Below are 13,027 nucleotides of genomic sequence, written 5' to 3'. Positions count from 1 at the left end.
AAGTGTCAGCCACATCCTAGGAGATACTGTCAATGCTCCCTCAGTCTGGTCACACCCATCCCACAAATAAAATCAACACAATGACAGCAAACTACCCTGACAAAGCTTCCCCACTGGATGCAGTGCAAACCCTGCCCTCAGAAGGGACAAATATCAGCACAATCTTCTTTGAAATAATAAATACAAAAGCTGTATTTTTTTCCTTTTTTTTTTTTTTTTTTAACTCATGACAGCATTTGTTAAAAATATTACATCTGCTTTTGAGAAGGTAATATCCTCTCCATTTAATATGGAAAAATAAACTCTACAGGACACACAACACATCCCCCCCAGTTGGCACAGAGCTGCTTTAAGAGATCAGATCCATGGGACACATCAAGGCAGAGGAGAGGTTTGGTCTTCCTTGTCCCCAGACTCTTAAAACATCGTGTTGTAGGAATGGTAAAAGACAAGAATACATAAAAACAGTAAAATGTTTATTTTCTTAGAAAAAAAGAGATTCAAAATGATTGTGATCACACTCCCATTCGTGCTCAGCAAAGCCAATACTGCAAGCTTAGTCCTTGATTAAGATACCTTTTAAATGAAACTGTTTTCCTCTTAAAATACAAGTTCCTGCTCCTGTATCACTTCCAGTATTTCAGTGATAACATGCTTTTAAAGGGTAAGAGTTTCTCAGCTTCTTCTCAGCTGAGGAACAAGGCCTGCCATAGCAAAAACATCCCATCTCCAAAGCCTGGAATCACCAGCACTAAAAAGCACTCTGGCCCCAGCACGGATGGACACACAGCTCAGGGGTGGTTCTTAGATGCTTGGATGTTCACTTATGGAAGTTTGGTTTAACACTACCTCATCTGATAGAAAATAGGCCAGAAGCCTCAATAAAATCAACAAAGGTCTTTTGGATTAACTTTTAAGGATCTGCTGCGTATCTGGACACAGAAAAAAGTGAGAAGTTGCAACAAGTTTTAACTAGCAGCAACAAAAACAGTTCCTTAGGAGTTCTTAGCAATATTCCTCATGTGTTCATTAGGAAACACTGTAACTGAATGGAGCATATAATGTGGAAATGGTCTTCTGTTATGGAGTGCTGTTCACTGGAGCAAACGTCCCAAAGGTTGTATCCAGAAGGCTGGGTTGGATCTATTTACACTGGAGGTGCTCCTGGAGAGGCAGGGCTGGCACTATGTGACATCCTCCTCCTCTGAACAGTAGTCACGACCCTGCAGGGACAAAGGCCAGGCAGTTGGTACAGAGACAACACAGGAATAACCCAGGGAACACTCACTGACAGCAGCTCTCTCAGCTGGGTAGAAACCTGAGACACAGGGAATTTGTGGGAAACCAGGTCAGGAGACACCTCTCTTCCTGTCACTATTAATCTCATAAACATCATCCCCCATATACTGAATTCCAGGGGGGGTCCAACAAACTGATTCACAAACCTGCTTTATGGAAAGATCCACCTTGATGGACACAGCCCTGAGATTTGCTGTGAAAGGATAATCTCCCAGGCAAAAGCAACAAAGCACATAATCCTGTCAGCAACACAAGGCAGCTGCTGTGAACAAGAATCCCTCATCTGATAACCCCAGCAGAAGTTTAACCCCAGAGCAAAAGATGCCATTCATATTGAAATGATGCTTGTACTACAGGGGATTCAGCCTAAGCTTCACAAAACATGGATTTCTTATCAGAGCAGTCATGTCATGCCTTCTGTCCCATCCAGACACAGGTGTGGAGCAGCATTTCTCTGGGATTCCCCCTGGGATGGCCTGGAGAAGGCACATCCCATCCCTCCCTGCCCAGCTCTTGCAGAGCAGCAAGACAGGACCTGCTGGGAGCCACTGTCCTTGTTTCCCTGCACAAAACCAGCTGGAGCTGAGCTGTTCAGAACAAGCCACCCAGAGTATCTTGCACCAAACAAGTGCCCCAAATGCAGGATCCAAGATCTCTGGATTATTTCCCACTGTTCCTGTGTGCTGAGGCACTGAGGCATCTCATCACCTGGAGAAGGAGAGCCAGAAAGAAAAAACAAAATGGAGAGATGTTTCTTAACAGTGATCAGTTTATCTGGGACACACAGCTGGGCTGCACACCATATCTTTGCCAGAGAGCCCTTTAATTTCAAATTTATAATAATTTGGAGGGAGGGGGTTTGCATTCTCCATTTCAAAGAAGCTTCTGCCTTTATTGGCAGACACCTGTCCTTCAAAGCAGGACAGTCAGCAATAACAAGGTCAGCACTGCTCAGATCATCACAGGAGGAATAAAGTGCCCTGTTGTCACAGCCTCCCATGCTGTACCAGAAATCCAAGACAAGGGCTGTGCCCTTGGTCCTCCCTGGGCAGAGAGGCAGGGGAGGGAGGGCAGCCACTCCTCCCTGGCAGAGGAAAGGCAGCTTCAGCCACAATCCACTAAAATACTTTAACATGTCCATTTTTGACCTGGTGGTTGTTTCAGAGGATGTTTGACAGGAGATGATCCCTTGATCACTGAGAGGCTGTGCCTGAGATGGGCAGGTCTCCTGGAACACCCCATGGGAAATGCCCAGCTAAGAGCTTGCAGGAACCACACTGCTCTAGTGGAACCCTGCTCACTGCAGGGGCTGGGCCAGGTGGGCTTTAAAGGTCCCTTCCAACCCAAACCACTCTAATTCTATGATTCCCTGACTGGCAGTCAAATTCTGTCCAGGGGAGCAGGCTCCTGCATCCAGAGGAGCCAGAGGCACAGAGCAGGTGGCTGCTAACAGGAATGTATGGGCTACCCACAGACTAAGCTGTGGGCTCAATCTCAGCTAATTCCTCAGGAAGCCCATCTCCCAGCTCTGCAGTTTCAAAATGCAACTGTCAGCTTTTGCAGATGTCCACAGAACACCATGAGTGTTTCTAAATGAAATTTAAGGTAAATTAAAAAGCAGCCTGATGCTCTTTCCCTGCTGCCTGCACCCAAACCAGGAATCCTCCCCATGCCTCCCCTTGCTGCACCTCCAAAGTGCTCCCCTCCTGAGGATGCATCAGGCTCATGACATCCTTTTAGGGAATAAAAAGAAAAGAATGGCAGGAAAAAGGCCTTTTCCCCATTAAACAGTGCCTGGCTCAATGGCCCCTTGTGCTGGAGGAGTGGGCTGGGCAGGGGAGGGACGGGAGGATGAGGATGGAGGGAAGCAGGGGAGGGAGAGGAGGGGAGGAAAAGGAGACAGGAGAGGCAGAAGAGGCAGAGGGGCAGGAGCTGCAGCAAGCAGCCCTTTCTCCTTGGGGACAGTGGCCCCTTTGAGGGGCTGGGCAGCCCTGGGAACCCTTTTCATCAGCCAGGATTTGTTTACAGTGCTCCCAGAAAGGACGGAAGAGAACGCCGGGAGGCGGCACTAAATCATTGTGCACTGTGCTAATTTCTGCTGCTCATTCTGCTAGGGGAAAATCAATGCAGTCATTAACAGCAACGCACTTTGCTAATGAGTTCCAGCCTAATCACCGTGCCCTGCCCAGGCTGGGCTGCCAAGGGCACTCCCATCCACACGAGGAGCTGCTCTGTGTCCATCCCTGGCAGGGATGCAAGAGCTCTGAGCATCCTCCCAGGGCTGAGCATCCTCCCCAGGGCTGAGCATCCTCCCAGGGCTGGGCATCCTCCCAGGGCTGAGCATCCTCCCAGGGCTGAGCATCCTCCCAGGGCTGAGCATCCTCCCAGTGCTGGGCATCCTCCCAGGGCTGAGCATCCTCCCAGGGCTGAGCATCCTCCCAGGGCTGAGCATCCTCCCAGTGCTGGGCATCCTCCCAGGGCTGAGCATCCTCCCAGGGCTGAGCATCCTCCCGGGCCCCAGGTGAGCAGGGAGGAGAGGAAATCCCTGCACAGCCACCCTAACACCAGCACTGGGCTCAAGACCAAGCTGAGCCACAGTGACATCCCCCAGGGGCTCAGGGTACCCAGCAGAGCTCACAGCAACACATCTGCACATTCTCTGATCTCATCTTTGTCCATCAGCATGTTTGCACTGTGATTAGTTTTTACAAACCACTGTAAACCATTTAGGAGGCAGTTTATGATGATGGGACCAGGAGGATTCAGAGACAGCAGCTGTTTTTTCAACCATTTTCCAGGACAGCCATCAACAAGATGTTTCTGCTAGCAAGCCCTAAATGGGTAAATTTTTCACAGTCAATACTTCATATGTTACAGCTTTTAATTTTTATTTCTGTTTATTTCATGCAAGCCCTGGTGCTGCTCTGAGCCACCCTGTGCAATTCATGGAATCCCAGAAGGGTTTGGGTAGGAAGGGACCTTAAAGTCCATGCAGTTATCCCAGGTTGCTCCAAGCTCCATCCAGCCTGGCCTTGGACACTTCCAGGGATCCAGGGCAGCCACAGCTTCTCTGGGCACCCTGTGCCAGGGCCTGCCCACCCTCACAGGGAGGAATTTCTTCCCAATATCCCATCCAACCCTGCCATTTCCCCTTGTCAAATGGTACTCCAGGCCCTTGTCCCAAGTCCCTCTCCAGGTCTATGTCCTTCCTGTGCTGCCATTTTTTTTCAGGGGGTAATGTGAAATTTGCATGGAGCCCTGTGGAATCAGGGTGCAAATAAATCTGAGATGTAGAAAGAAGAAGAAAACAACCAGACTTTAGGAGAGACAGGTTAGTTCTTCATTGTGTGTTTCACAGCAAATCTTTTCAAGTCCACATGCAACACCTGACTAAATTAGTCCTTGATCTCTCAGATTAGAGAGAGCCCAGGTCATTAATTTACTTGCCTGAATACCAACACAAATGGCCTGATACCAGGACATGTTTCTGTCTTCTTAATCAGAGCTGATAGCCCCAAACCAGATTTATCCCCCACAGGAGTGCAGTGACTGTCTCAGTCCTGGCTGCAGCCAGTGGAGCCCATTCCTCCTCTGCTGGGCACAGCAGATCTCAGATCTATGCAGAAGTGGCAGAGTTTGCCTTAGGAGGACTTTCCAGTCCTTCTCTGCTTCCCAAAGCCACATTTCTGTGTATTTCTGCCTTCACCTCTCAGGTCAAGCAAATCACTTGTACTCCTGACCCACATCTTTCTAATTTACTCCAGGGAATGCTCTCCTCCAGCTTAATTGCTGCTATTACCTGTTGCTCATCCTCCACTGGAATATATTTCAGTGATTTCAGGCTCATTTTCAGTAAATGATGCTAAGGCTGACAGCAGAGGAGCTGCCTCCTTCCCCCTGCCTGTCTCTGCTCCATTTCCCCCTGAACTCTGGAACACAAGTGCTTTTTGTCTCCCAAGGCAAAGCCTGTGACTCTACTCACAACAACCTCAGTGAGTGGGGAGCCCCAGGAGGACCCACTGCAGATGTGGGAACATTTCTGAGCCTGCTCTGCCACCACTCAGGGTCTGTGCTGCACACAGCTCCTTGGTCCTCCCCTCTGCTCTCCTCTCCATGGTCTGCCACAGGTCAGAAATTGTTTGACAACACTTTGAGGCACATGGTGGGATTCTTGGGGCTGTCCTGTGAGCTGGACTCCAAGGTCCCTGTGGGTCTCTGCCAGCTCAGGATATTCTAGCCACAGCCACAGCAGTACAGTAAAGCAGCTTCTTGTGCTGTTGACTGCTCAGCTCTCTCCAGCTGCTCCCAGCCTCCATCTCACCTGTAGCTCTGGGCCTTGGGAGCACTTTTACCTCCAGTCCTGGTGGTTCTGAAGGGACTGGGCTGACTCCAGCACAACCAATATCTAAGCACACATCTGAGGCTTCCACATTCTCAGTCAGTCCTACCCCAGCCCTCATTCAGTATTTCTTCCTTCCAGCAAACCCCTGAATGGCATTCCCACCATCACAGGCACTTCTGTATCTGCCAGCTCAGCTCCAGCTCCTCAAGCAGGGACAGACCCACTCAGAGACAGAGCACATGTCCCCCTCTGAACAACTCACAGTGTTTTGACACTGGATTTTGGTAGACAGAAGCTTCATGACTTTCTGTTTTTACCTTTGGGTGACATCTGCAGAAGGCAGTGGAGCTTTGTAGGGGCAGCCAGGAATGCTCTTCTGGGGGCAGGACTCCAGAGAAACTCTCCAGACTGTTTCAATAAGGCTTTTTATGATCTTCAGGACTCACAAATACTTCCTGTTTGCAGCTGACAAAACACCAGCCCATGTTCTTTCCCACTTTCATTTCCCTCTTTGGCTGCAGGAGTTTTATTTCAGCTGCCCTCCCTGTCCCTGGAATGGCTGTGCCAGGTCCAGGCACCCATGGAATGCTCCTGCCTGATGTCAGGGCTGCTGTCAGTCACTGGGATTTGGTGACCAGCTCCCCTTGGGATCCCAGTGCAGCTGAGGGTGGTCTGCTCCTGACTGGAGCTCCTGCAGCACAGCCCAGGGAGCAGAGCAGCATCTCCATCACAAATCCAGCAGCCAGGTAACCATGGCAACACCACAGCCGAGGTTTGGGACCTCAGCAGCCACACCAGCACCCCCCACACCTCCACAGACCTTTTCAGCTGCCACTGATAAAATTCTAAATGTCTGACTGCTGTGCTCCATCTCCCTGCAGAAGGGACTGAAATACTATTTACAGATCAGACAAAACCCCTTGTATTTTCCAATCTTTTTGGCATTTGTGACAACACCTAGAAAAAAAAAAAATGTGTTGCAAGCAAAGATGAATTAAAAAACCCCAAAATTTCTCTTATGAAGACTATTTCCTCAGGCACAGGAGGTCCCCAGGGAACACAAATCCCACACTCAGCTGCATTTTAGCTCCTGCCAATCCCATCAGCTGTCAGCAACTTGGTCTCTTTGACAGATAAACTGTGGATTTCCTCTGAACAGACAATCTCCTGATCCCAAAGATAAATGATCCCCAAGATAAATTACCCCTGGAGATCATCTGGGAACATCTCAGAGCAGATCTGGATAGGGTCAGCTGCACCTCAGAGTGGCAGCTGGGGAATGAGGGTTAAAATTAACCAAAATTCTTAATTAGATACAGCCTGATGGCATTGTCTGGTCTGCAGATAAGATACACCTTTGGAAAATCCATTTGGAGATTCTGAGCTCAGCATTATGGAAGGTGATGATGACCAGGAAAAGCATCTGAATATTCACATGCATTTATTCAAAGGAGATAAAGCTATACTATGGATATGTAGAAATTCTACTTTTAAATGCACTAGGTTACACAAATCTTACCCCTCTGAAATACTGGGTACAGAAATATTCTTCTCAGGTATCTGTAAACTTTTATTCTTCCCCTTTATGTTCTCATTGTTCTCATAATTTTTATTTTTTAAGAGAAAAGTAACAATTGTGTTGCTTGGGACAAATATGAGATGCACCCACTGTAGCACTCTGACTCCTAGGACCAGGAGTGCTGACAAAAACAGCAGAAGTTCAGAGCCATGCAAATGAAAACTCCCCTTCTACTCTTCATCCCAATGTGACAACTTAATTGAATAAAATAGAACAGAAGAATGGAATGGAATGGAAATGGAAATGGAAATGGAAATGGAAATGGAAATGGAAATGGAAATGGAAATGAATAGAATAGAATAGAATAGAATAGAATAGAATAGAATAGAATAGAATAGAATAGAATAGAATAGAATAGAATAGAATAGAATAGAATAGAATAGAATAGAAGTATTTCAATTGGAGGGGACCTACAGTCATCAACAGCCTGATCACCTCAGGGCTGTCCAGAAATTAGAGCAAGTTGTTAAGGGCATTGTCCAAATGTCTCCTGAACACTGACAGCTCTCTGGGAAGCCTGTTCCAATGTCTGACTTCCCTTTCCATAAAGAAATGCTTCCTCATATCCAGTCTGAAAGTGGGAGTACAAATTGGTGTACTGCTACTGAGGAAGCAAATATTTAATATAAAGTATTAAACAAGATGCACAACTCCAAAACAGGCAGTGTAAAGAGTAAATTGGTGTGTGAACATCAGTCCCCATCTCCTTCAGCCACTCCCAGCATGAGCTGTGCTCCAGCTGCTTCAACTGCTGTCTCACAAAGAAACAAGGGTGTCATTTAAAAGGTTTCTGAAACACACAAAAGCTGCTCTCAGGACAGCTGAGATATGCAAAGAATTATTCATCCTCTTCTTCAAAGCATCTCCAGCACCATTATTGCACTGGCACAGCCCTGGGGCAGGGTTATCCACATTTACAGCCACACCATCCCCTGCAGCCAGTGACTATTTTGAGGAGATTCAGCAAGAAATTCCTGGGGCATCCCAGCTCCTACCAGCATCCAGATTCCAGCTGTCTCCCAGGGAGATGAGATGAAAGATTAAATCAGCAATGATGTAAAATCCCACTTTGCTCTTCACCTTTATCCAGCATGTAGACCCTGAACATCTGAGTGAGCCTGCCACTAATCCCATTCCCAAAAAACAAAGGATTCTCTCAGTACCTCCTGTGAACTCTTTACCTGCCTGCTCTCTGCACTTGGACCATCTAACCAAAGAGCTGCAAGGGAAATCTTGGGTCACTGTCCAGCCCCAAAGCTGGGAAAGCTGTGTCCATCCCTGGGAGAGACTGCATGTTTACATTACTGAGTCTTACCTTTTCAATTTTTTCATCAAGCATTCTGAAGAATTCTTGTTGGCTTTCTGAGATGTGCATGCTGGAAGGCAAAGGAACAGGATCAGTACCAACAGGATTCTTTCCATTCTAAAACAGCCCAGGGGCCCAGCTGTCAGCTTCCACCACTGTGAAAATAAATCACTTTACACTTTCATCTACAATGGCAATTTTTAATCTTTTTTTCCCCTATTTTTGGTTTGCAAACAAAAAAATTACTGCATTTAGTTCTGTGCACATGTGCAACACTCTGGGTGGGAACTGGGATCAGGACAGGAGGGTTTCCAGGACTGCCAACCTCACCACCACAGAATGAGACACCCACAATGTGAGGGGAATGACTGTGTCCTTGTGTCCTGCCACTTGTTGTGGGGGAGGAGAGACTGACAACTGCTGCCCCCCTGTCAGGGAGCTGTGCAGAGCCAGGAGATCCTCCCTGAGCCTCCTCTTCTCCAGGCTGAGCCCTCCAGCTCCCTCAGCTGCTCCTGGGGCTCCACACCCTTCACCTCAACTAATTCTTCAGCACCAAGAGGCTCAGTGATAGGATTGTGCATTAGTACAGAGGGCTGGAAAATACTCATTTTTATTGCCTATAAAATGCTGATGGTCACACAAGACCACAGGTCCTTCCCCACGGGGAACCTGCAGGCTAAAACCACAGAAAGGATGAGGAGACAAGGGTGAGGATGGATGGCAGGTGGTATTTGGGGTGGCTATTTGTGTTAAGGGATGCTGAGAGTCTCCCTCCTGCCTGAGCACACACAGGCAGCTGGGGAAATGTGCCAGGGACTCCATGTGCAGCACAAAAAGATGCAGAAAAGGGAGGATGGGGACTGGAGCCAGTGGCAACAATGATGCCAGCCAGTCAGAAGGACACACAGCTCTTGGAGATTCTGCCCAGCACAGAAAGCTGAGTTCCCACCCATCCCCTCTTCCTCAGAGGGCTCCTTTCAGCTGCAATGAGTTAATGCTCTCCCTGAGTGCCCAACAAGGGGCTGCACTCCCCACAAAGCTCAGCATTGAGCCCTCCCTGCTATGGATGAATGTATACAAAGATCTGCTTATGTGGCACATAAATGAAGCTCAGTCCAAAGAGGAGGGCTCAGAAATGGCATTAAAACCTAAAGCTGGCAATTCAGGGGCAGGAACAATTCACCTTTCAGTGGCTGAGGGAGTTCCTGTCCCCAGCTGTCTGCCTGCTCCTCAGGTTCCCACCTCAGATGGGGAAGAGATAATTTTTTGGGACTGCTGACCCCATCACCTGCATATTCAGATGCCTTAGAGAGGGATTTTAGGGCAGTGCAGCCCTTTCTGAGTAGGCAAGTGCTTGGAAAACAATCTTGCCTTTACAACATCATAAATCCAGTTTCTAATAAAATGAGATAATACTGTAGTGACTCACCCCAACCATAACTCATAAGAAAATAAAATAAGGCAGGGGAGAAAAAAAAAAGGAGTATTGTGTAGTCGTATCACTGAAAATTCCCATAGGATAATCCTACAGATCTGATCTAGTGGCAGGTGTCCTTACCATGGCAGGGAGGTTGGGTTAGCTGATTTTTCATGTGCCAACCCAAACCATTGTGAGAGTCTGTGATTTGGCAGGGTAAAACTGCTCTGAAATAACCACTTTCATTTTCTGCTTCAGGCTGCTGTCACTCCCTGAGCTTGTCCCAGGGTGTGTTTGGTCATTCAGGGTGCCAGTGGGGTGAGTTTGGTGATGAACACACAGAGCAGGTGCCTCTGAGGCTGGGGCAGGGTGCAGGGATGCCCCAAAGGTGTGGCAGGTACCAGGACTGGGTGTAAGAGGAAGGGCCACAAAGCCACTGCTGCCTCCCTACATCCCCTGGGTTGAGTCCAGGGCTCTGGATGGAAACATCTAAATCCTCCTGCAGGGGGAAGAGCCCTCACAATCTTACTTTTCAGCTGACATCAAAATACTATAGAAGAATTCATAATTTGGTACTTAGTCCATGTTCCATTTAGAATTAATATCCATTGTGCCAGATCAGTACTGTAAAATGCATCTAATGATCCATCTATTAATTTCTGCTCTTACAGCTTTTCCACCCTGCAGTCAGAATTGTCATTGTTTTTAGATCATATATGTTATAAAAAAATAAAATACTGTACATTATAACATAATACATTATAAATACTGTACATTATAACAGCTGCTTGCTGACTTGGCAATTAGCAACTCAAACACATGTAGCCACTTTATGAACAGAAATTCAGTGGTAGGTTGGGCAAACCTTATGTTACATTCTGCACCTCCCTGGGAAATTTCCTTATTTTTGCAGGTCTGTGACAGAAATATTTATCTCTGTCAATGCAATATAAAAAATAGGCTTTTTGGTCAGTTCTGATTTCTGCAGGGACTTTTCAAATTAGAGTTTTAAGAAGGAATGGAAGCCCTGGCCCCATGCAATTCCTCTGCTGTGGATGTACCAAAAGACCAGACCTTTTTTATCCCAGAGTAATCAGCCTCATGTTAGAACATCTTAAATACATCTCTGACCCTGCTGGGAAGGACTGAGCCACAATAATTCACAGCTTTGCTGAAGAGTGCTTCTACCTCCACCTCCCTGCCATTAATTTCTTTGCAATTACATTCAAAGCATTCAGCTTTTCCCTTTGAAAAGAGGCTGAATTACACTGTCAGCTGATTAGGAAATAACTAAAGTTTCCAGACTTGAAATCATGCTCAAGGCACTTGACAGGCAGCAAGTTTAAGTCAGTAAGTGCCCGGAGGGCAGGGCACAAGGAACAGCATTTCCACTGGTGCTCAAAACCAAATCACAAACCTTTATCACTTGTTCTTCATGAACCCTGTATGTGGCTCTGTGAAATCTGTTATTTTTCAGTCAACTGGTGATTAAAATGTAACACTGAGTTAGAAAAGAAGGGAGTCACTACTATCAATAACCAGCTCTGCTGCCACAAGAGGCAAATATTTCATGTAACACTGACTGACCCCAGGCAGAGCATGGGCACAACCAAGCAGGGAAGAACTCACAGCTACACAACAACCTTTATTCTAACACCCTGAGCATTCCCAGACCCAGGCAGAACAGCTGCTAATCTAAACCAGGAGCTAGCAAAAACCTCCCTGGCACTGACCTAGTTGTGTTTAACAACACTGGTGGATATAGAGAAATTTGTTCTATGTAAGTTGTATAGAAAGCTGAGAAATAGCACAGGGTCTTCTGTCACACACAAGAGGATGCATCTCAGCTTTTTTCAAGTCCTGCATCTTTGCTGTGCAAAGGAGAGGATGTTTCCCAGTTGTGGGACACAGGTGATCTCATCTCCAGTACCCAACTCAGCATAATTTCAGAGCTGCTGGAGTCATCATCTGGTCTTTGCTGCACAGTAATTGTGAACCTCACAGACACTGCTTGTGTTCATTTGTATTATGACTTAACAGAAATTGAACTTACTTTGCTCTAGGTTGATGTACTAATCCTGGGAGCTCTTTGTTAGATTTGAGTCTTGCATTTGAACTGGCACTTTTTTCCTGAAACACACAAAAAGCACACAGCAGAGAGAGCATCAGTATTTATTAAGCACACAGAGGGTGACATTTGTCACCAGGGTGTCACACTTGGCTGGGTCCAGGCTCCTTCTGCCTGCACAACTGAATGAGAAAAGCTCAGCAAAAATGAAATTAAAGGTAACACAGGAGATGAAATGACCCCAGGTGGGCAATTTTTAAAGACCCTGGGCTTGGTAGCATGCAGAATTGCCTCGGGGGCACTGGATGAAATCCAGGGATCAAACTCCATGGAAAATGAGGAGTGCTCAGGGATGGGAGACTGGATGGGCTCTAAGGTTCCTTCCAAGTCAAACCAGTCTGTGTTTATAGACAAGAGCACAGCCCATCCTTTGCAGAGGACCAGAACCATTAAAAACATCTTTAAAAAGGCCTGGGAGGGGAAAGAGAGAGTTGAGAGCCAGCTCTGCTTGGTAAGACCATCTCATCATGTCATGAGCTTCTGTAGCCCAAAACTTAGTGCACACACATATCTATTATCTCCAAAATCCTTCTGAGGGACACAGCCCCTTCCAGATCTTCCCAGTGCCATGTGTTAGGGAAAGCTGCTGGTGCAGATGGAAGAGGTCTGAGTCAAATCTTAGAGCTCTGTGCTTCTTAGGCATGTCACACCCATGGCAATTTAAGAAACATAAATGCAAGAATCAGTGTTTCTGTGGGTAATTTTGCTGGTTTTATTTAGCCTTATTTAGTCTTTGAATCACACTACAAGATTTTGGAAAGGGCTACTAAATCACTGAATTAAAAATAAAAAAAGGAGGCTGTCTAGCAGTTAATATTTTAATGAATAATTCTACAAGGGCTGTAAACATCAACTGCCTCAGCATATTTAACACTGTTTAATACATATCTTCTAATCCTCCTAACCAGGGAACAGTGCCTTGCATGAAAGCAGCAGTGAGAGAGAAACAAGCCCTT

At 46.7% G+C, this 13,027-nt stretch overlaps 1 protein-coding gene across 2 annotated transcripts in view; it reads right to left on the bottom strand.

Annotated features, from left to right (window-relative positions):
* Nucleotides 1–455: 455 nt before the first annotated feature.
* C8H1orf21 (chromosome 8 C1orf21 homolog) overlaps nt 456–13,027 on the bottom strand; it is a 93,152-nt gene continuing 80,580 nt past the window's right edge. For both annotated transcript variants that reach the window (XM_056497895.1, XM_056497896.1), the window contains exons 4-6: nt 11,997–12,073; nt 8,536–8,596; nt 456–1,223 (exon numbers count right to left, since the gene is read on the bottom strand). In XM_056497895.1, coding sequence (XP_056353870.1) covers nt 1,185–1,223; nt 8,536–8,596; nt 11,997–12,073 — 177 coding nt within the window. In that variant the 3' untranslated portion in view covers nt 456–1,184. The remainder of the gene's footprint in view (nt 1,224–8,535; nt 8,597–11,996; nt 12,074–13,027) is intronic.

This window comes from Oenanthe melanoleuca, chromosome 8 (genome assembly GCF_029582105.1).
Source record: "Oenanthe melanoleuca isolate GR-GAL-2019-014 chromosome 8, OMel1.0, whole genome shotgun sequence".
In the NCBI taxonomy this organism is placed as follows: Eukaryota; Metazoa; Chordata; class Aves; order Passeriformes; family Muscicapidae; genus Oenanthe; species Oenanthe melanoleuca.
The sequence above is the reverse complement of the archived record's forward strand: the minus strand, read 5'-3'. Positions and strand labels throughout refer to the sequence as shown.